The sequence below is a fragment of the Miscanthus floridulus genome, chromosome 1 (assembly GCF_019320115.1).
Source record: "Miscanthus floridulus cultivar M001 chromosome 1, ASM1932011v1, whole genome shotgun sequence".
In the NCBI taxonomy this organism is placed as follows: Eukaryota; Viridiplantae; Streptophyta; class Magnoliopsida; order Poales; family Poaceae; genus Miscanthus; species Miscanthus floridulus.
The window spans coordinates 69166424-69189269 of record NC_089580.1 but is presented as its reverse complement, the minus strand read 5'-3'; the positions used below and the strand labels follow the sequence as shown (position 1 = coordinate 69189269).

The 22846-nt window shown below is 45.7% G+C and overlaps 2 protein-coding genes across 4 annotated transcripts; both read left to right on the top strand.

Moving 5' to 3' along the window:
- Positions 1-11184: 11184 nt before the first annotated feature.
- On the top strand, positions 11185-14252 carry LOC136535727 (calcium uniporter protein 2, mitochondrial-like). Its single transcript, XM_066528099.1, has 2 exons — positions 11185-11804; positions 13632-14252. The coding sequence occupies exons 1-2, from the start codon at positions 11313-11315 to the stop codon at positions 14133-14135; spliced, it is 996 nt and encodes a 331-aa protein (XP_066384196.1). The 5' UTR covers positions 11185-11312; the 3' UTR covers positions 14136-14252.
- Positions 14253-17131: 2879 nt separating this feature from the next.
- Positions 17132-21386, top strand: LOC136486606 (proteasome subunit beta type-4-like). Of its 3 annotated transcripts, none has more exons than XM_066483548.1 (7): positions 17132-17307; positions 17420-17523; positions 19346-20092; positions 20167-20296; positions 20433-20574; positions 20804-20989; positions 21089-21386. In XM_066483548.1, the coding sequence occupies exons 3-7, from the start codon at positions 20074-20076 to the stop codon at positions 21200-21202; spliced, it is 591 nt and encodes a 196-aa protein (XP_066339645.1). In that variant the 5' UTR covers positions 17132-17307; positions 17420-17523; positions 19346-20073; the 3' UTR covers positions 21203-21386. The 3 variants fall into 3 exon arrangements, with proteins under 3 accessions (XP_066339645.1, XP_066339654.1, XP_066339659.1); XM_066483557.1 differs by having other exon boundaries at positions 17406-17523; XM_066483562.1 differs by lacking the exon at positions 17132-17307 and having other exon boundaries at positions 17510-17523; positions 19346-19374; positions 19960-20092.
- The last annotated feature ends 1460 nt before the right edge of the window (positions 21387-22846 follow it).

Genomic DNA, 22846 nt, shown 5'->3' with positions numbered 1-22846 from the left:
TGACTACAGCTTGTCTGGTTAGTATTCCAATTTATTTGTTGTCCATTATAAAATTCCTTAAGTGGACTATCAAAACGATGAACTCTTAGATGGGGCATTTCCTGTGGAACAACACTGAAGATAGACATAAATATCACTTAGCCAGCTGGCAGTTAGTAGCTCAAAAAACAAGAACAAGGAGGGCTAGGTATCACGGATTTGAGGAGCCTAAACTTAGCTTTGTTAGCTTCCTAGATTTTTAGATACCATCTGCATAAGAACGCTATTTGGATTAAAATTGTAGACTTCAAGTATAATACCAATGAACCTAATATCTTTTGCTGCCCAGATCTAGGATCATCCCCTTTTTAGAAAGGGGTCCTCTGGGCAGCTCAAGCTGCCCATATGGGCGTCAATTGGGTAGTAGGGAATGTGAAGAAGGTAAGGTTTTGGGAAGATTAATGGGTAGGAAATACAAGTTTGGCCATTATGTTCTGGCCGTTGTATGTCATTAATGAACAGCATGGTAAGGCTATAAGCCAGGTCTGGGATGGGCGTGAGCTTATGCTCACTTTTAGAAGAAATGTATCCGAGGCTCTTATGAGCATGTGGTGGGAACTCTGTGGTGTAATAGAGGGAACCATCCTCAACGATGATGAGGATCAGATATTGTGGAGCTATACCTAAAGATGGCAACGGGCATAAAATATCCGTGTGCCCGCGGATAGAAAACTCGATGGGCATGGATATGGGTTTAAGTTTGTGCCCACGGGCACGGGCATGGGTGTGATTCTAAACCCGATGGATATTTGCTCGTGGGCATGGAAAAATGATATCCGCACCCGCAAACCCGCTAGACCCGCGCCAATGACCCTATAAGTCTATATACGGTTGTATGTCTTTATTCGTGTTAATTTATGATGACTTGAGATACACTAATGTAGACGTACTTTTGATTACTCTTGTATGGTCAATGTGTCATACTTTATCTAATGTTGAGATATAGACATTTATTTTTTGATATATTGTTTCTTACTTGCTATTAAGATATGGTTGGGTGCTTTGTTGCTTCATTTTTGCGGGTATACGGGTGTGCCCACGGGCATGTGATATCCGCGGATAGCGGGCATGGGCATGGTTTTCTACCCATGACGGATAACGAGCGCGGGCGCGGGCACAGATTTTTGCTCGCGGGTATGGATATCTAGGGCTAGTATCCGTGCGGATTTTACCCGTTGCCATCTTTAGCTATACCTCTCATGGCACAAACGCAGTCCAATCTCTTTATGCTAGGATTAATTGTAGAGGTGTGTTTCTGGTTTATACTCATGCCATATGGAAGCTTGTGATTCCACCTAGAGTACAGTTCTTTTTGTGGTTGCTCTCTCATAACAGAACTCTTACGAGGGACAATTTACAAAAAAAAGGGATGTTTCGGATCCCACTTGCCTTTTTTGCAGTGAACATGAATCCATTCCACATTTATTTTTTGAATGTTGTGTATCTGTGAATGTTTGGAAGTTGGTTGCTGAGAAGATAGGTGTGAATATCGGTTCTGACTATGAGTCTGTAGCTAAGTTGTGGGTTGTGAATAAGAAACATTTGGTTACTAATGTGATTTCGTCTGCTGTTTTGTAGTGTCCTTATGGAAGTTAAGAAATGAATTTTGCTTCAGGGGGTGTTTTGGCTAGGTACAAGGATGGTGCTGATCAGGATCACAAAGATGCTAAGAGGCTAGCTTTCAATATTCAAGCAGGAGGTTGGAGTGTTGTAGGAGAGCAGAATCGTCAAGATAGAAGAATTGTCAAGGCACCCGACACAGATCGAGTGGAAGGAGGAGATGGCAACGGTTACATCATCACAATTGGTTCCATCGGAGTCTCGGTCTTCAACAAATGCCAAGAGTGATCTAGCTTTTCTTGGGGTTTTGTAATAAGCAGATGGGCTATACTGTGTGCTTCAGTGTGATGCGCTTATATGCCTAAACTTTGTCTGATCTCGAACCCTTATTTGCTTTTTGAAATATAAAAGCAGGGGAGACCTTTTTTCTAAAAAAAAGGAGTGACTACTGGATAAACAGTACTCACCCACTCACTCCATCAAGAAAAGATACGATACCCTAGCTTTATTTTAGAGTGGCAGGTGGGGCACATGACTGGCCCCACCTGTCATTCGATAGGTGCACAGTGCATGTGAAGCATGAAGTCGCTGCGAACCTATCACGGGTCAAAGATGGGTTAGTGGAGTGTGACTGTATCACACATTGGGTGGACCCTCCCTGTTTGTTTCGCTGAAATTTGGCTTATGATGCTGCTTTTGCTGAAATGTTATAAAAGAAAATCATTGTTCGTTCGCTGAAAGTACTGCTGAAGTGACAGGACCAATATATAATCTAGGTATATAGTATTAGCTATAAGATGATGAGATGAGATGGAGTTATCTACATGACCTATAAAATACTACTCACTCGGTCGAAAAAGAATACAAACAATTTCAACTTTAACTACCTCTATATAAAAAGCTACCAATATTTTTTATATCAAATGGAGTTATCTACATGACCTATACAATACTACTCACTCTTTCGAAAAAGAATACAAACAATTTCAACTTTAACTACCTCTGTATAAAAAACTACCAATATTTTTTATATCAAATAAATATTATTAGATTAATTATAAAATACACTTTTATAATACAATTATCTGGATATATAAATTTTGATATTTTTTCTATAAAAAAAGTCAAACATTAGAAAACTTGACTGTTCTCAAATCTAGAATTGTAATTTTTTTTGGAAAAAGTCTCCTTAACCCCCCACCTTTCATACTTCGTCTACTTCACCCCCAACTATGAAACCGTCTGTTTTACCCCCTGAACTTTCTAAAACCGTCTATTTTACCCCCTGGGCGGTTTTCAGCGGCGGTTTGCTACAGTGCCAGTTGTTTTGAATTTTTTTATTTATTTTTGGTGAATTTTTGGAAAATCATAGTAAATCATAGAAAAATCATAAAATAAAAAATCTAATTTTATTGGACTCTACATGAGTAGATCTACACAGTGAATATATAATACGGTATGCTTTAGTATAAATTTTTTTGTAGCTTTAGATTAATTGAAAAATCCAATTTTATCTGTAATTAATTAGAATTTATCTATAACTAAGTTATACATAGTCCAATGAGTACGAAATTTTTACTATAGTTCAAGCATACAATAATTAGCGTACCATAAAAATTTCACCACAATTGGACCATAGAAGCTGCAGCTATGAATTATTACAATTAATTACAGACAAAATTAGATTTTCCAATTAATCTAAGGCTACAGTAAAAATTTTGTACTAAAGCATACCGTATTATATATTCACTATGTAGATCTACTCATGTGGAGTCCAATAAAATTAGATTTTTTATTTTATGATTTTTCTATGATTCACCGAAAAAAAGAAAATTCAAACCCACCATTACTGTAGCAACCCCCGTTCTGTAGCAAATCCGCTGTTGCTGTAGCAAAACCGCCGCTGAAAACCGCCCGGGGGGTAAAATAGACGGTTTTAGAAAGTTCAGGGGGTAAAACAAATAGTTTCATAGTTGGGGGTGAAGTAGACCATGTATGAAATGTGGAGGATTAAGTAGATTTTTTTCTAATTTTTTTTATGACGAAGGGTAGTAAGTATCAGCTAAAAGCTTCTTTGGCATGCAGTATACATCGTTTTACGCTTAAGACCATCTTTGAATGTTATTGACCTTTTTCATACACTGTTATATAGCAACTGAGGTTCCGGGTCTCGCATGTGTTCTTCTGCCCCGTTCGGTGCTCCTCCGGGTGCTCCGACTCCAGCTCCCAAAGCACCACGCTGGCACACTACTGTTTGTTACTGTAGGCATCGCATCATGGCAGAGAGGAAATCGATTCCAACTATGGCAAAAATAAACTAAGGCCGTGTTTCGTCGGGCTTCGATCGATGTGCTCTTGTGCGAGAGCCGGAGCCGGAGCCGGAGTGCCGAAGTCTCATTTTGTGGCTTCGCTTGTCGTACTAAAAGAAAAAGAGCTCATCCCCACCCATTAAAGCACCAGAAGGGCTCCTCTCCCACCAGCGCTTGGTGCGGCTCAACCACCGGAGCCGGAGCCGGAGCTGTGCAGGAGCCGCACCAAACACACCCTAAAGAGGGGCTAGAGGATCTGCATATTTGGCGTTTCTTCTGGCTCTGCTACAGTATTGCTACAATGGAGAAGCCAGAGCTAGGGACACCCCCCTAAACGGGCCCTCGATCTCACATAGAGCTCCTCCATACGGTAAACTAGCTGCCCCACCTGTCCAGACATGGATGACCCTATCCCTCTCTTCTTTCTCCCTCCGGTGTCACTGATGCCGACAAAGGCGTAGCGCGGTGCCACCCCACAAGGTGACAACGAAGAACAGAAGAAAGTCGAGCCATCAATGCTTGAACCATGGCCCAATAACCTATTAGCCCAAGTACCGAGTACTCCAACTCATTAAGGAGCTGTTTGGCACGACTCCTATCTGCTCCGGCTCTGGCCCTATTGGTATTGTAGTGGCATTGTAGCACAGAGCCGATCGTGGCTCACCGGCTCCTCTCTTCTCCGTTCATTTTTTTTTGCCTCGAAAATCGAAACGTCTTAGCAAACTGTACTAAACAGTAGTGCTACAGTATTTTCTAGGAGAAGCGAGCCATGCCAAATAAGGCCGAACGTCCGACCTCTCAATCACTGCATCTCTCGCCTTTCAGTTCGCATCAAGGATTTAGCCCCCATCTTTCCTTCACATCTCATAACAGATCTGACGTGGCACTGCAGGAGGTGCCCATGTTCGTTTTTCTTATAATCCGTACTTTTCAGCTTAATTTTTTAGTCGGAACACTGTTTTTCTCTCATAACAAATCAGCCGGAACCGTGTTTCTGCTTGTTTTTTCAGCGAAGCGAACCGGGCCATATAGCAATGTACTTACTGTAATTTAAACTATTTAGGCCTCGTTTAGTTCTTTGTCTAAAGTTTAGTCTCTATCCCATCGGATGTTTGGACACATGCAGTATTAAATATAGACTAAAAAACTAATTGCACAGATTGCGACTAATTTGCGAGATGGATTTTTTAAGCATAATTAGCAAATGATTCGACAATGCGGTGCTACAGTAAACTACAGTACACATGTTCTAATGACATATTAATTAGGCTTAATAAATTCGTCTCGCGAAGTACTGAGAACTTCTATAATTTATTTTATTATTACTATTTGAACACTCCTATGTGACGCCCTAAACTTTACCCTCTAAATTTAAACAAGGCCTTTACAACGGTTAAAGCAATTTTTAGCAGCAATCACCTTATTTTGGCGCATCTAAACTGGGGCTTATATGGAACAAGACATGGGCACGCACGCGTTTGAAGTGCCTGCCTTTGGCTTTGTTTAGGACGCGTTTAGTTCCGAAAATTTTTGGCTTTGGGCTATTGTAGCACTTTCGTTTGTATTTGGCAAAAATTGTCCAATTATGTACTATTTAGGCTTAAAAGATTCGTCTCGTCAATTACAGACAAATTGTGCAATTGGTTATTCTTTTTACCTATATTTAATACTCCATGTATATGCCGCAAGATTTGATGTGACGAAAAATCTTGAAAATTTTTGGTTTTTGGGTGGGATCTAAACAGGGCCTTAGTTGTTTGGTACTACGAGTGAGCATATCTTACAGGAATATGCCGCTGATGGAAAGGAAACGGGGTATTGCACGCAGCATATGCGCAGGTCATGCATGGCATCCACCTGCTGCCGCCTGCCGGTACGCACAAAACAATCTAATCCAGCATTATTTTTTGCATAGTACTATATTGTGTTTTCTCACTATCGGCTGACTATCGAGAACGGCGCTTTGTATGCATCCACCTATGACCTACTCTCCGACCTACTCGTATTCACTGGTTGATTTCTACGCTAATAAATTCGACTGAAATTAGTTTATTATAAAAGAAAAATACTATTGACTAACTGATATACTCTGAAACCAATAAGCGATCAAGCAATGTAGATACATCTGCATCTACCGACTACTGGCAAAGCGCAACCAACATGTCGGGAGCGCTCTTCCGGGAAGCCCACATCGCTTCACCGCCGTTTGTCTCTTCCCTCGGTGAAAAATTAAAATGTCCCTGTGCAGAGAGAAAACATGTTCATCGTCCCCCTGCTGATTTTAGTGCATACGTACGCTTCACGTTCGTCAAGTCAGCAAAACTAAAAAAAGGAGTGGGCAGCTAGCCGTGAAGAGCAGCGCAAGTATTTTGGCGAGGCATGGCAACGCAGTCATGGGCAGGTGTCAACGTACAGCTAGCGGCTAGCGCGCAAAGAGTGAAGATTGAAGAGCCACGTTGACAGCGTACCCGGCCCGTTTTCTTGGACGCGCACGCACCCATCCATCCATTCTTTTGGAAGAGAAATCGGCAAACCGGGGGAGGCCGCACCTTGGCCTCGATCCACGCCGTGTTTTTTTGTCATCTCGCTTCCTCCGCTGTGCGACGTGGCCATGCCGCCCATACGTGATATAGAGGACCGGCTTTACCCCATTCCCCAAAAACATTTGCCGGGATAAGGATTTTTGTCACATTTCTTTTGCGCATATGGTGCGTGCGTTCAGGATACGCCGCAGAAATGAATTAATGAAGTCCCTTCAATTCCAGAAAGCGAGTACACTTTTGCCGCTATGCGAGTGGAATGCAACGCCGGGTAGCCGATCAGGTTCATGCGATGCGAGTGCGCGAGGTGACCGCGTGTCCCACGCCCGCGCGCGCGCGCGGGGTCGGCGCGCGGCACACGGGCCGCGACCGCGACACCTGTTGGCGTCGGTGACCGCAAGCGGCGGGAGCTGAAGGCGTCGCGCGGTCCGGGACCTTTTCCGCGGCCAGGGGACGCGTGAGGCGTGAGGCGTGACTGCGTGAGCGGTCCCTCCCTGCCCGCGCGGTCGGGCCGCGGGGCAGTGCCGTGCCGGTGCCGCACTGCCCGGTGGAGTAGTTGACGGGCGCGCGCGGGTCGATCGGCTCACGGTCGGGTTGACGAGTTGCGTGCGGCGGTGGACACGGACTGGCACCCGCACGAGCCCGATCGTGTGGTGCTGGTCCAAGGCTGAGCATAGGTTTTCCAGGACGCATGTTGGAGCTCGGTCTGCCGTTAAACAAGCGAGATGTGCTCAAGAGCTTACTAGATGCATCGGATATTTGGATATCTTTTCTTTATCAGGAAAGCAGAGGTAGGCGTGCATCAGGGAAGGCTGTATATGGCCGGGACATTTACAAGAGTAGTGCTGCACTGCTCTATCGGAAAGCTTCGAGGCTGGATGCCGTATGGGAGATATTCGGATATACATATCGATCAACATGGAAGAGGAGTATACAAGGCACATATAGATCAAGCAGGCCAAAATGCATGCCGACGATGCTTCAATTATGTGATCAACCCGATCCTCTCAACATTCCTCATCTGCATTCGGTATTTCGCACAGGATTCCAATCAAAAGCTAGAGACGGCAACACCGGCCGGCAGGCCGGCTGTACGCCTCTGCTCTGTAGTTTGCTTGCCTTTTTTGACGGGGCAGATCCATGAGGTTCTTGCAGGCATGTGCCATGCCCATCCCTAGACATGGATACGAGACAACGAGAAAGATGTCTCTGGCTTGCCGTGCCAGTCAGCACAACATATTCCTCCAAGATCGTTTGTACTGCACGGACGGGAAACATGAGGCTGCAATCTTTCCCACTCCATTTTACAGTACGTACGACAATACCGGCATATATGCACCTGGCACAAAAGAATCGATTCACGCAGGCAGCTGCAAGATAAAAATAGAGGTCAGTAATTTTACAAGAATATATAAGTGTTTTCTGATATTTTGAGTACCACATCAGTCATAAAATACTTTATGTTTCCATAAAGTTGGCCAAAATTTTTGAAATTTTGACCGTCAATTTGGATGAATATTGTAGATCAGTTTTTCTAAAGAATGCTTCTTTGATCGTCGAGGACAGCATCACCAACTAAAACTTGCATTTGTCAATCAGGGCACAAACCACATATCAACGGCCTAATTTTCAAGAAAAATGAGGTAAAACATACCATGTCAACCCCAAACAAAACAAAACAAAAACAAATTAGGGTAAAAATGTATGAACGGTTTTAAACTTGGAAGATGACGCGATCTAGATTCTAAACTTTTAGTTTTGGACTTTTGGGTCTCTAAACTTGTGTCGGGTTTCAACACTAGTCTAAATGGGGTTGACCCGCTCAATCCACTGACGTGGCATATGCTAACTCAATGTTAACGTGGATCTGGCATGTTATATATTCAAGACTAGTGTTGTACTATATTAACTAAACTCTTGCACGACGATGCCATCTAGACCCCTTCCTAAATTTCTATATGTTAGAATATTAAGAGTTGTAGTCTCTTTATTTTCAGTTTTCATATCTCTTTGTATCCCCATGTAATCTCTATATAAACCCACTTATGATTAATGGGAATAGAGTCGAGTTAATCCTCCAATATGGTATCTGAAGGGTTATGATCTCTTAGCTTCCGCTCCTCCTAGAGACACCGCTGCCTATCGGACCGACGCTGCGCATATAACCTCCACCGTCATGCAATGGTGCTAATTGTTAGACCAACCTAGCTAATTGTTAACTAGCTAATTTTATGTAGGAGTTATTAGCGTCAAAAGAAGTTGTCGGCCCTGAAAGCCGACCTTCTCTGCCACCAAGAGGGGAGCCAGGGGAGGGGCCAATGCCCCCAGGACAACCATGATTTTTTACTTAGTATATATATTTTAATAGTCTATATATGATGACAAAACTCTAGCCATATTATTGATGTCTTATATACATAACAAATCATACAATTAGAATAAAATATTTTAATTCATCTAATTTGTCTCAAGTTTGTCCAAAATTATATAGAGATTTATAAATATTCAACATGTTGCTTGTTGGTTTCAGCCAGGGCTTATCAGCCCTGGTAAAGTATTTTCCTCTCACAACAAACCAGCATCAGCCGGGCTTATCAGCCCAAAAACCAACTAGCGAACATGCTGATTATGATATTAAGATATTAAATAGATATACTATGAAAACATAATTAATAAAGAATTTAATGATATTTATTTGGCATCATAAATATTATTATTTTATTATATACGTTTGATCAAACTTGAGATACTTTGACTTTTAAAAAAGTGAGAATGACTTATAATTTGAGAAGTAGGGAGTATGATACATTTAATGAAAATTTAGATTTTACTAGACGCGTACATGCATTTCATTATGTTTTCATCAATACTACGTCATTACTCATCAAGCTTATTGAACGATGATACGAGAGCAGGATGTTCACGTGACACTGATTTTTTATATTTTGGGAGTGAGATTATGAAAACGAAGGAAGCCAACAAATATGCTTTCACCTTTTTTTTTTTTGGGCAATAATACAAGAAACTCATTGGTTTTAAGAACTTCTTTTTGGAACATTTGGAGATGCTCTTAGCTGCTAGTAGATCCAAATAGGGCTTTAATCACAGTGGGTGCCATAACGCAGGAGTCGTCTCGATTCTCGCTGTATACTGTCTCTTTGATCCGTGCTTATCATAGCTGGACAATGTTGCTTACATGCTTCAACCAAGCCACTCAATAATCATGGAGCCACGAAGTTTCTTGTGTGTGGCTAGGGTTCTCTTTTACGTCAATCATTTATATAAAAAAAGAGCATCTTATTTTATCGCAAAGGGACTTCGTTCACATCTCAATTCGTGCTGGTGATCCGATCCAATTATCCATACCTTTTGCGTGGAGACGCAAATTTAAGATGTAAAACTTGTATCCGACCCCATACGCATCTTATCGTGTGCTATATATGACGTACGCAATTGACACCACTTTTGTTTTGCCACGCCTCGCACGATTTATCATGGGCTGGGCTGGGCTCAGCGTTCGCCGTTCCGTTCGACGGTAACGTAGGAGTAGTACGTGGGAGACTGGGAGCGAGTCGTTCACTCGTTTGCACGACGATGACCTCATGAGCTGGACGCCCGCGAGAGATTTTCATCTTGCAACACGGAACATGACATACACATGATAAAAATCTCGTTCCCAAACGCCTCAGCTCGACCACAAGCTACGAAGTACCTCTCGCCAAAACGCACTCCTACATACATCTCGTACTCCGACCAAACACACGCGCTCGCCATACACGTTTCTAGATTGTTCTAACACGCAGTGAGCTCGATAGTTTTACTCCGTATTTTCTTTATTCGCCTAACAATTTTTAGCTCGGTTTTTAATAAATATGAAATACTTAAAACGCTTCGAATCGAAGAGTACGAGCTAGCCGTACTAGCCTTTAATTTTACAAGAAATCCACATAGAAATTGAACTGTTTGCAAAGAAAACATTTTTGAAAAAAGGTATCATAGGCGTAGTAAAGAAAATATACCCACAAAGAAAATTTAAAAATATATAAGTATATGAAAACATTAGGTTCTACTGATTGAGTTGATTACGATGAAATATGTTTTCCTGAGGCGCATTAAGTGTGCCTTTTAATTTGTGGATTAATGTCCAAAACGATTGGTAAATTGAGCTGGCTCCCAAAGGACTGGAATGCAGGGCCGCTTGTTCGGCTGGCCAGCCCCTTACATGCACACTATTTATACGAATCAGTTAGCAGTACTTTTCTCTCGTATAAACGAATTAGCAACGATATGAACCAGCCAACCGAACAGACTGGACCGTGTTGGAGGTAGGAATAGGAACACGAGCTGGACCCAACAACTAGGATGAAAACGGATCGGATATGAACGAATATCATTGATATTATATTTGTTTTCATATTTTTGTTCGGATTCGGATTCGAATACAGATAGTGTCAACCATGTCGGATAGGATACGATTGGATATCGACATCATAAATATGTGATTTGAGTATTTGAATACGGATATGATATCGAATGTTGAATATCGAGACTCGAATACGGACAAATTTAAACCTCTCTAAACGAATTCGGTCTTAAATACGGTCGGAAAATATCCGTAATATTTTCACACATGCCAACAGCGCCCAAGCGGGGCAAACGGCTGCTATCGTCTGTCGCGTCCTTGTCATCGTGGCGTGGGTGGTATAAATAGCCTGCAAACCCCCACCTCCCTCGAATCAAATCCACCACCGCACCCCACCTCCATTGATTGATTACATTACAGCCCGTTCATTCTTCCATCCATCTCCCGTCGAATCGGAGTAGCTTGGTACCGGCCCATTAAGCAGCAGCAGCGTCAGCAGCAATGGCGGCCGTGCTGAGGAGAGCCGTGGCGCAGCGCTTCGCGTCGTCGTCGTTCGTGCTCCGGCGGTTCCTGCAGGAGCAGCCGGCGTTCCGCCCCGCCGTGCCGCCCGACCGCGGCTTCATGCCCCTGGGCGCCGACCGGATCCGGGACCTCGGGGTCGGCTTCGCGTTCCCGCGGATCAACCTCGACGGCCTCGTCCCGCCCGCCGCGCCGGCTCCGGGGCCGGCCAGGCGGGAGCCGACGGACGCGGCGCTGCCCGCGGCGGCGAGCCTCACGGTGGAGGAGGCGCGCAAGGTGCTGCGCGCCACGCAGATGGAGGCGGCGCGCGCGCGGATTCGGGCGTCCGGCGCCGGCGCCGTGCCGTACGCCGACTTCCTGCGCCTCTGCTGCGACGCCGCCGGCCCGGACGCGGGGCCCTCCGTCGCGCGCGCGCTCGACGAGTCCGGATCCGTCATCGTGCTCGGCAAGACCGTCTTCCTCAGGCCCGATATGGTACGATTCTCTCTCGCCCCCATCTTCTTATCTTATCTTGCTCATTTCAATTCAAATCCATCCATCAGCTTAATGTTGCTTGAATTCTCTTCAATTTTTTCCCCTTGTCTAGCTTTTGCTTTTGCAGTTAGGATGTCTTAAAGAGAAAAGACACGTTGGTTTCTTTACTTCTCTCTTGTGTGCTGATAAATTTCTTTCCGGGCGACCGGGTAGAGATTTTCATTTGGAAACCACAGAGATCTGATGAGACTTTCCGCGTGTTTTTTTTCTATGTTTCCCAACAGGAAAAGATTCAAAGAAAGGGCGCTGTTCTAAAACGATAATAAGAGATGTTGCCACCCAAAGTTTGGGCAATTTTACTCCGCTCCAAGATGGGAGTTTTTCTTCTCTCAAAAACCAGAGAAAAAAAAACTAAATTTAACCCCTCTCTCCAAATCTGAGAGGGTACACCTCATGATTGGGAAAAAAAAAATCTGAATCTTAACTCCGATGAATGAACATCAGGCGAATTCACCTGGCCTTCTTCTGGGCACCATTAATTTTGAGAAAAAAAAAGAAGTTGGTATTTCATTTGGTAACTATATATTGGCAAAGTATAGTGTTTCAATAGAAAATTTACAGATGTAGCCCCATCACATGCCAGTGGTGGAGGGTTGAATTGATGATGATGAACCTTTCAATTTGTATAAAAATTAGTTACGTATATAGCCCAAAAAAAAAGCTGTCAGTTAGCTAATACATATATGCCCAATAACTTATTTCCCAGTACATTTGCTCTTTCTGGCAATCGTGACACCAGCTAGACTATCATGAGCTGTCCTTGTCGCTAGTTTATTGTACGGTAAAATTGTTAATTTGCAAGTTTATACTACTTTTGATTTGATTTAGCGTAGGGGAATCTTCTGATTTTGGGGGAGTAAACCACAAAAATTTCATTGTTTGAAAATATCTTTCCTCTGATTAAAGAACTATGGGAGTTCTATTTTTTACATCAGATAGAAATAGCTTTTTTTTTCACCTTTTCTGTTTGAGTTACATCCTAAGTTTATCAGACCATGTTTTAGTTACTAACTTATTATTGTTAATCCCTTTTTTTCTAGCTGAATGCATTAGCGCCACTATCCATGTGAATAATAGGATACTAATAATGCAGGGCTCAAAAGTTATGGCTAATCTACTTTTCTTTTGTTTTGGGTGACCGAAACAAAGTTGGGTGAACACTTCACATGGCATGTGAGCCAGATTGGGTCATAGCATTCGTAGGCAGCACTAGAAGCACCTTGAACCTTTTTAAAAAAAAATCTTGATTGATCTAGTTGTGTTTGGTGGCTACAGCCAGACAATTTGGCAATATGTCCCTATGGTAGTGGTGGTGCCGTGGTGGGCTGTTGCAGGAAGGACAGTTTTGAAAACTTTCATATGATTTACTCTTGTAATTAACTGCATTTTTCTTTACACGCCATACATGTTCCATGTCCAATTAAACAATCTTATACCTTGCACAAGCCATTCCCACGTCAGCATGTGCATTATTTCCTTGTGCAAACTGCTTATCTATTGCAAACCATGAGGCAAAAAGTTTCTTACTTCCAAAAACATAATAATATTTGCATTTAGCTTGAAGCACTTGTATTGTTTTTTTTTTACTACTGCATAAGCATATATATAACATCCAAAGGTTGAGGCATTTGCATTTCATTTGGTCTTTCATGGATGCTGTCTTCTCCTATCAGCATTGCTCTTTCTTTTGATGGATCTCCCTTGAAAAAGAAGAGCAGCCAAGTAAATCGTGGGAACGTTTTGTCTTGTCTCTGATGACAACCGCAGGTCGTTAAGGCAATCGAGAATGCCATTCCCGTGCGGCAAGCGCTGCCCGTCACCGCGGAGAGCAGCGACCCCGCAAGGGAGGAGGAGCTGAAGGCCATGGAGGCGCAGAAGGCGGACATCGACCGCGCGTCGGCGGCGCAGGTGCGGCGGGAGCTGTGGTGCGGGCTGGCGTACCTGGTGGTCCAGACGGCCGGGTTCATGCGGCTCACCTTCTGGGAGCTGTCGTGGGACGTGATGGAGCCCATCTGCTTCTACGTGACGTCCATGTACTTCATGGCCGGCTACGCCTTCTTCCTCCGCACCAAGAAGGAGCCGTCGTTCGAGGGCTTCTTCGAGAGCCGGTTCGCGGCCAAGCAGAAGCGCGTGATGCGGGCCAGGGGCTTCGACCTCAGCAGGTACGAGGAGCTCCGGAGAGCCTGCGGCGTGCCGCCAGCGCCGCTTCAGGCCCAGGCCCGGACCCCCTGCGCGAGCGCGGGGGCGCAGGAGAGCTGCCATTGCCATTGATCTCGTTCGTTTCATTCTTTCTTTCTTTTTTTCATGCCCATTTGATGGGGATGATTCGTGTACCCTTCTGATGCGCGGATGCGAAAGCATACTGAATTGAGGTGATGACCAGCCGGATTTTAAACTTGAAAACCTGGGGTAAGCCATGTCCTGTTTGGTCTAACTGTCCAAATAATGCATCTAGCTAGGATTGGCTAGAGACCAGCACTTGTTTTTATTTTTACAACAGAAGTATTCGTTGGTGAGGTTGGGCGAGCATATGATGTGAATATCCTCCTTCCTCCAGCAAGAAAGTAGGGGTCGACATACCAATCTCCCATCAGATCTTTCGTTTCCAAGGGAAAAGTGTGAGTGAACAGTGCAAACCAAACAGGCAAATACCAAAGCTTCACCATCGAATAGTCTAGCACACATTCTCTAGGCTGCTCGGGAAAAAGATGATCTCGAAGTTCAGCAATTGTGACCTTGTTGGAACGGAGTCATCACTACTTGCCGCGTTACCGGAAGTGCAGATGACGTTTTGTTGTCCAGGCCTCCAGGGATGTGATGGGTGTGCAGATTTTCTAGTACTACTAGAGGTAACGTGAACACCGGCGCATGCCGCATGGTGTCCCATACAAAATCCCAAATCGTGCCAGTCATCCTTTATGTTTTCACCTGATGGCGTGCTCGCCTAGCCGCCGCCTCAACTTGGTCCTTTCCGTCACAGCCGAACCGAAAGGCATCGGCGACGGCTGCCCCGAAAACAGGGCCCGCCACCGAAAAGCGATCCCCCGCTCGGCCGCTCCTGCCCGTTTTCCCGTCTGGCCTGGAAAGCCTGGCGCCGCCGCTCTCGCCACCTTTCGCTCGTGACCGGCCCCGCTTCGCTGTCCGCCGTTCGCTCGCTCTCGCCCGTTTGAGCTGCATGACTGGGCTGGGACAGAGAAAATGCGGCGGCTAACTTGTCTTTCGTGATTCGCGACGCTTGCCGTGCCCGTTCCGCCAGAGGAAAGGGTGGCTATCCGAAACTCGGAAGGAAGACCAGCTCCTTCCACCCACCCGCCCCACGGGATCCGTCAGTAGAAATCGCCGACGGGGCGCGGCGTACGTGCGGTGCGGCCCGGGTCCCCGTGCGCGCACGCGACGGTGAATTGGGCGCCGGCTCAGCGCCACGTCCCGGCCGGCGACATGTCGCATCGCACGTTCACGTTCGCATCCCATGAACGGAAACGCTGCGCGCGCGAACCGTGTGTAGCACAGTATACTCCGCAATTCCCTCCTCAAGGCCTCGACACCCCATCGACTCACGCCTCTGCTGCAGGCTGCAGGTTGCAGCTCGCCAGAATTTGCCTGGGGGAGGTGGAGTGGAGCAGAGCAGCCCCATGAGTCCATGACCCTTGTGAACGAAGAAGGATAAGAGTATGCTTGATTCTTTGCCGAGCAATGTATCACCTCGCCAAGCTAGGAATCAGAGTGAACAAGGTGTCTGGATGTGTACCTAGCTCACCTCAGTTTTTGTGTGGATAATTTTTTTTTTCTTGTTGGCTTAGGTGAGCTAATTGACACTCTTGCCCTGATGAGCACCTCGGTGCCGTGTGAGGCAGGCGAGGCGAGTGCAGCGTTGCCCTGCAGAACCAAGCACGTCGCAAGTCTCTATTGCAAACGATTTGCTTCCCCTGAAGAATCATCGTCGTCTATACTTTAGAGCAATAAACAAGATGATGTAAATGGGTTGTAAAAGATGTCGTATCAGATTTATGTTGAGGTGGAAGAAAAGAAGAGAAATGCGCTGAAAACTTATGCACGCACTTCACAACTTCACCGAGAAAGTGGTGCGCAAGAGGGACTCCCCGCTGATTCGTGAGCCGCCCAAGCAGCCGTCTGCGAAGGCGGTGTTGCCTTGGCAAAGCAGGCGGTTGGCGGCCCAAAGCCTCTCTCGAGTACCCACTTTCAAGCGACGTGAGGTCCTAATCATGCAGCGTATGGGCTACACCAAGGGTCCATCAGCGCCATCCGCGTCGGAACTGGAGGCCTTTGATATGATCTTCAACGGGAACCTGACTGCGTCCAACGCCGAAGCATTGGACGCACTCTTCGCGGACGGCCGAACGGGTTCGCCCAGGCAGCCGCGAAGACGCAAGGCCACCTAAGGTGCACCGCTGAGTCGGCATTGGTTATTTTTTATGTAATATCGAAACGTGAGTTCTCCTGTTAAAGATGCAACGATTCCGGATGGACGGTGCCGTGTTCTCCAACGGCATGACTGACCGTGCAAAGCATGCATGCACATGAGATGCAAGCAAGACTTCATTCACCCTTGACGCATGCATGCTGTCGATCAGTCAAAAGCTAGCGGCGACCGTCAATACACTCGCGCTTTGGACCACGCAGCCTGGGTCTGGCCGTCCACGATATCGTTCACGCACGACCTTAGCAGTCATGTTCCCGTTTCTGCCCCGTTCCCGGAACGAGAACGGAAACTTGAATATCATTTTATAACGTGGGAACAGAAACATTCGCGTTTTCGGACCGTAGACGTTCCCGAACATGAAACATGGGAAGGAAAACGTGGGCCAGGTTTCGGTTCCCAGGCTGCTAAGCGCACGACAGCTCGAATATGTGCTTGTTGTCTCAGCTCAGTAGGTCGATCGTGGAGTCGCTCACTCGTCAAGCACCATGGCGGTAGCGGATACGCCGTCGGCCGCGCGGACTAGATGCTCTTCAAGCACTCGTTGGCGGCCTGGTGCCATTTGGCCCTATTTGGACGGCACAGGACCATCCCAAGGGCCGGGCATGCCGCGTCTTGTGCAGTCGTGCGGGGAGCCCATCAAGCTCAGGCGTCAGGCCAAGCCCAGCCCACGTACTCCGTATGTCGACTTTGTGTGAATTAAAAAAAAAAAGGTACAGACTCTGAATTCTGAACTCGTTCCGATTCCTCCGCCGTTTCTGCTGGTTCTTCCTCTGCAAGACTGCAAGTTTTGCTTTTCCAATTCCGAATTTCTCCTCCTCTTCCTACCTTCTCTAGATCCGAGTCCATATTGCAGATCGCTTCACCCTCCGCTACAAGCACCACCGCAACCCTCTGCTCTGCCTCCCTGACTCCCGAGTTCGGACGCCCTGCCGCCGCTTCCTTCGCCGGAGATCCTCTCCTTCAAAGTGGAGCCGGCGGAGCGAACACTAGCCTGCCACCATTGTACGCACAGCGACCCATTCCGACAGAATACTTCCGGTCCCTTGCTCTTCTTTTTTTCTTGGTCAGATTTTGGGTTCTGATCGGTGTGGTTTTGCAAGTGGTGGTGTTGCAGGTGCCGCAGAGGCGCAGAACGACATCGACGTGCTGAATCCGCCGCCTGAGGTGGAGAAGCTCAATCACAAGAAGGAACTCCTCGTCCAGCCCTCCAGCTCCATGGTACTCCCCCACCCCTGCATCCCTCCTCCTGTGTTTATTCTGGAGCGCGCCTTTTCCTTCTTGTCGAGAACATCACTGTAGCACGTTGTGGAGAACGCGCACGTAGATTCTGAGGGAGCTCTGTTTCTGCTCCATGACAGATTAGAATCTTGATTGAAAACATTTTCATGCCACTAGATACATCTGTGGGAGAGCAAAGGATGTCTACTTTCGTTAGCATTGGTTGCCCTTGATTAATTTTATTTGCCCAAGAAACATTGTTAGAAATTTTTAGTTTTACCTGTATTTCAGGGGAGCCCCTCAGCCTACAATAATTTTTTTGGACTCAGGTGCTCTTGTTGCGCTAGCACTGGTGATGATTTGTGTCTTCAATTATGCTGTCGATCATACCGATATGTTTACTATCTTTATTAAGCTAAATGCACCAGAGATCCATTAACTTATGATAAGTGTATCACTTCGGTCCATATGCCTCCACATGGACTTCTTATACTGACGTGGCTTGCTGATTTGTCTATGTAAAGCGTGTCTTGGCAATGCATTTCGTTAAACATGCTGTGGCCGTGACGAGCAGGCAGAGTAGGTACCGCGGCGCTCGACACTGTGTCCGGCCTCAGCCTGCTGCTCTTCCTGCTCCTGGTCGGCCTCGAGCTCGACTTCCGCGCCGTGGGAGTGTGGCCGTGGGCGCCAGCGGACGTGCGTGGGAGGCTCGCCGTGGCCCTCGGCGGACACGCGCGGTTGACGTGCCCATCGTCCTCGCGGAGCACGTGCCCGTGCAGATGCTGCGCGAAGATCATGCCACCGGCCGAACGCTCATGCGATGCCCTGCTGGATGCCCACGGTGCCGCACTTGGAGGGGGACTTGCTGATGCCCATCACAGTGAGCACGGAGCCACATACGGACACGTAGAGGAAGATGAACGTGGCTACGAACTCGGCGATGCTGGACCGGTAGAAGGACCACGGTGCCGCACTTGGAGGGGCTCGTTGTAGTCGCGAGTAGCCATGAGACTCGTACAGCGCGCTCTCGAATGTCTTGACGACGCCAGTGCTGCTGCTGCATATGGTGTCCAGGCACTGCATCACCATATCTCCCTCTGTGACTGGCTCAAGTTCCAGGCCGCCGAGGAATGCATCCCGCACGGTGTGGCCCCGCCCCAGCTGCAGCGCGAAGTCATTGCACTTGGCGGCCGACGAGAGCACGCAGGCGGTGTCCGCGTCCTCAAGCCACGGTAGCGACGCGACGTACGCCGCCGCCTTCAGGAACAGGCGAACAGCAGGTTCTCCGCGCCGTCCATGGCGAGGCGCGGCACCTCGTAGTACTGGTACGCCCGCGCCAGCTTTGTGCCGCTGCTGGAGCTTGCCGTCCCGCCGCCGGCTCCTTGCCGCGCGGCCTTCCTCCAGCTCCGCGTGTTCGTCGGCGCCGCGCTCTCGGTCTACATCCTCGCGTCGGAGGCCGCCTTCGTGGCGCTCATGCTGTGCTCGCTCCGCCCGCTCATGGCGCACCTGGCACGCCGCGCTGGCCTCGCCCGGCACCGTCATGTCTAGCGCCCTGATCGCAGGCGTGGTGATCCGGTGTCGGCACCGAAGGCAGTGGCGCTCGCCCACAGCCTGTTTGGCGAAATGCATTATCTAGAGCTGCTTTAGATGGCAGCGAGCCACGTGAGTATGAGAAATCCACGCGAAAACATATGGACCTAATTGATATGACATATAAAGTTTATGGAGCTAAAAATCCATTTTTATAGTTGATGGACCTAAATGAAACCTGCTCATAAGTTAATGGACCTCTGGTGCATTTAACTCATCTTTATTTATGCAGGATGTCAACTGCCAGCGCACCTTGACCATGTAAGATCTTGAGCTTTTGTACTTTCCCACAATATGTTTTTTCTTTACTGCTGGAGTTCTGGTTATGAATGTTCTATTCTATCTACTGCCAGCCCCTTGCCTTTTCTGTTTACGCTTAATAAGTTAATTTGCTGTGTGATCATACCATTGCAACAATGGGCTAGTTTTTTTAAGTGATTGTCATTCTATACTGTTCAATGTTTCTAAGCTGGATTATACTACTGCACATTGACCTAGTATATACACATTTACAATTTTTTAGCTTATTGGCGATACTATATCTGTTACTGTTACAAGTATTAGCTGTGAACAGTATCCTGGTTATTGCCTTTGTTTCTAACGTTTTCTGTGAGGGCAATATGACTGGCATGAATTGTGTGCTTGTTATTTTCAGAACACCTCTACTACTGTCCAAGTTTCCTTGCCGTGTGGCATTTCTATTCAACTCTTCTTTGATTCTATTGTTGTGCATTGCTTTTGATAAGCCTATCCATTCACATACTCCGGTCATTGTTTCACATCAGTAGGTATCCGTATGTGATTGGCATTAGCCTGTTCGGCTGAACAACTTTAAGCTTGTTTCAGTTTATTCTCTCTCACAGAACACTATTGAATCAACCGAAATCTGCTGAAATCAGCTGAAACTGGATCAGCCGAATAGGATACCATTATGCCTTGAAATACAAGGATGGTGTCATCATGGCATGTGACACTGGAGGTTAGTCCCGGTTCATCTGCACAGACAGATACCATTATCACAATGGGAACTTTAGTATTAACTTCTTTTTGCAGCCTCGTGTGGGTCAACTTTGAGATACAAGAGTGTGGAACGCATTAAGGCAGTTGGCAAGCATGGTCTCATTGGAGCAAGCGGAGAGTTCAGTGATTTCCAGGAGATTTTACACTATCTGGATGAACTAACGTATGTCCTTAACTAATGTGTTCGAGAAAAGTGTTCCATAACTAATGGGCGAATATGGAACTTCATAATGCGAACTCATGTTTTTCTCTATAATGCTATGGATATTTGAAACTCTTCATTGGCCCTTTCTTTTCAGTTTGTCTGATCATATGTGGGATGATGGAAACTCCTTGGGCCCCAAAGAGATCCACAGTTATTTGACAAGAGTAATGTACAACAGACGCAACAAGTTTGATCCTAAAAAGGGTCCAAAGGGTGATGAGAAGTATCTTGGCATGGTATGCTCTTCTTTCAAATGATAGTATCTTACTTTTCACTGGGCACTTGGGAATAGAAACTGTTGCCAGTTTGCCACTAGAAGATGCCACAGATCAGCGGCAACTCCCATACTAAGTATGATGTCGCATATCGATTGTCTAACTAGCAACCTTGGGTTCTTTTTATTGATTTTGTGAGATTTAAAATTAGGATTGTCAACATCTTATGCCTAATTCTTGGCCTGTGCAGGTTAACATGATTGGTACCCATTTTGAGGAAAACTATGTTGCTACTGGATTTGGAAATCATCTGGCGATCCCAATACTTAGTGCTGAATGGCGTGAGGATATTACTTTTGAAGAAGCTGTAAAGCTGGTTGAGAAGTGCTTGCTGGTCCTTCTGTACCGTGACAGGTCATCTATCAACAAGTTACAGGTATCAACCCATTAATCATGGTTAATGTGCTTAGTTTGCTGAACATGTAAACATTCAGCATATGATTACAGATTGCTCTAACCAGCTGTTGAATGACAGATTGCCAGGATCACAACTGCAGGACCAACCATCCACCCACTGTACTCCCTGAAGACGTACTGGGGCTTCTCCCACTTCGAAAACCCAGCCCAGGGCGCTGTAGGATCATGGTAGATTAAAGCTCTGTGCACGCTGCATATCAGGCCATTGAACTTAGGGAGAAGCAATACCTTTGCTCTGAACATCAGAGCAACTCTGCACTTTATTGTATAACATGCTGTTAATGATTCAGGGAATTTAATTTTATGATTCAGGGAATTTAATTCCAACATTTGGTAGCCTGTTGCAAATGTGAAATGTGGATCATGTGGTTACTGTTTCTAGTGTCAAATTTTGTTGATTATGCTGTGTTGAAATGTTAAACCAGTATGGGTAGATTTCCCTTTTTTTTATTGCATCTGCGTGCAACTTTTGATTTCTATGGAAGATTCGTGTTAGTGTTATTTTTGAAGTGAACAGCCATCACTTGTGGACCTGTGGTGGATTTTTTTTTAATTTTAATCCCTTTTTAATCAATATTTTAGTACTAATCGCTAAAAAAAGTAATTGCACAAAGTGACCCTTTTGGTCGCGCCACATGCACTAGCGCGACAAGGGGACCCACGCTGGCGTCCGTAATTGACCCGAGCTGACGTGGCGGAGCATGGGATCCGCCCTGTCGCGCCAGGCGGGCTGGCGCGACAGGGTGAGTTAGGTTTTGGCCAGCCCGGCCCATTTCTTTTCTCTCTCTCTCTCTTTCTCTCGCTCTCCCTTTCCTGCTGCCCCCGATGCCAAGAACGATCGAAGTTAGTGCCAAGAACCTTTTTCATAGTACTGGAAAAAAGTGCATCTACCGTATGATCATTATTAGTGACCAGTATAGTTATTCTATGTTTGGAGTTGAGGATAACCATGACTTATTATGTATAACACGATAAATAACTCATGGTGACATGTGCTTTCTTACCATTTCTCATATCCTAGAATAGACACATGACAAATTTTGCATGACAAAATGAAGGTCATTAGCATAATACCACACCTTTCCATGTACATTCTTTGTGTGTTGTTTCTTGTATCAACAATCAAGTTATTGATGATATAGATGTCACACGTAGTTATCTTTTATCCTGCTAGATCAATATACAAACTAATACAACATTATAACACATGTCAATCCTCCCATGTCATACAGTGAAAAACCACGGTGCACCACATATCTCATTTATTCTTTTGACGTCTAATGCAACAACCATCACATATCTAATTTCTTCTTTTGACGTGTAGAGCAACAATCACACATCTTAGACTTACACATGCAATCCAACCTGTACTGTTGGTTTGGTGTACAATGCATGATATTTGTACAATTTCATTTCTTGTATCAACAACTAGGTTTAGTGAGGATACATGCTATCTTTGATTATACTCAATGTACCCATGCCAATACAAACAATGTAACATACTCCAATTCTTCCACATCAAATAGTGGAAACCCATGATGCACGCTTATCTGTTTTGCTTTTTGACATGTAATGTAACAACTTATCATCCAGTCCAACCTCATAGCATTGGTTTGGTGTATGTACATCGCATGACACACACAACACAACGGACCACTGCACAATCAACATAAGAAACTACTTTCACAAACAAAAAAATTGGAATCTAAAATAATTAAGAAACATAACATATATAGTGTGAGTCAATCAACCTATGTTAAATAGAGTTTTTTTTCTTTATTTTGACGAGTAATGCACACACGCTGCTTCTTACACT

Excerpts from the sequence above, each read along its gene's own strand:
- LOC136535727 (XM_066528099.1), top strand. The coding sequence starts at position 11,313 with ATGGCGGCCGTGCTGAGGAGAGCCGTGGCGCAGCGCTTCGCGTCGTCG. Across the intron at positions 11,805-13,631 it reads TCTTCCTCAGGCCCGATATG|GTCGTTAAGGCAATCGAGAA; the intron begins GTACGATTCTCT and ends TGACAACCGCAG.
- LOC136486606 (XM_066483548.1), top strand. Across the intron at positions 20,297-20,432 it reads CACTATCTGGATGAACTAAC|TTTGTCTGATCATATGTGGG; the intron begins GTATGTCCTTAA and ends CTTTCTTTTCAG. Across the intron at positions 20,990-21,088 it reads CATCTATCAACAAGTTACAG|ATTGCCAGGATCACAACTGC; the intron begins GTATCAACCCAT and ends GTTGAATGACAG.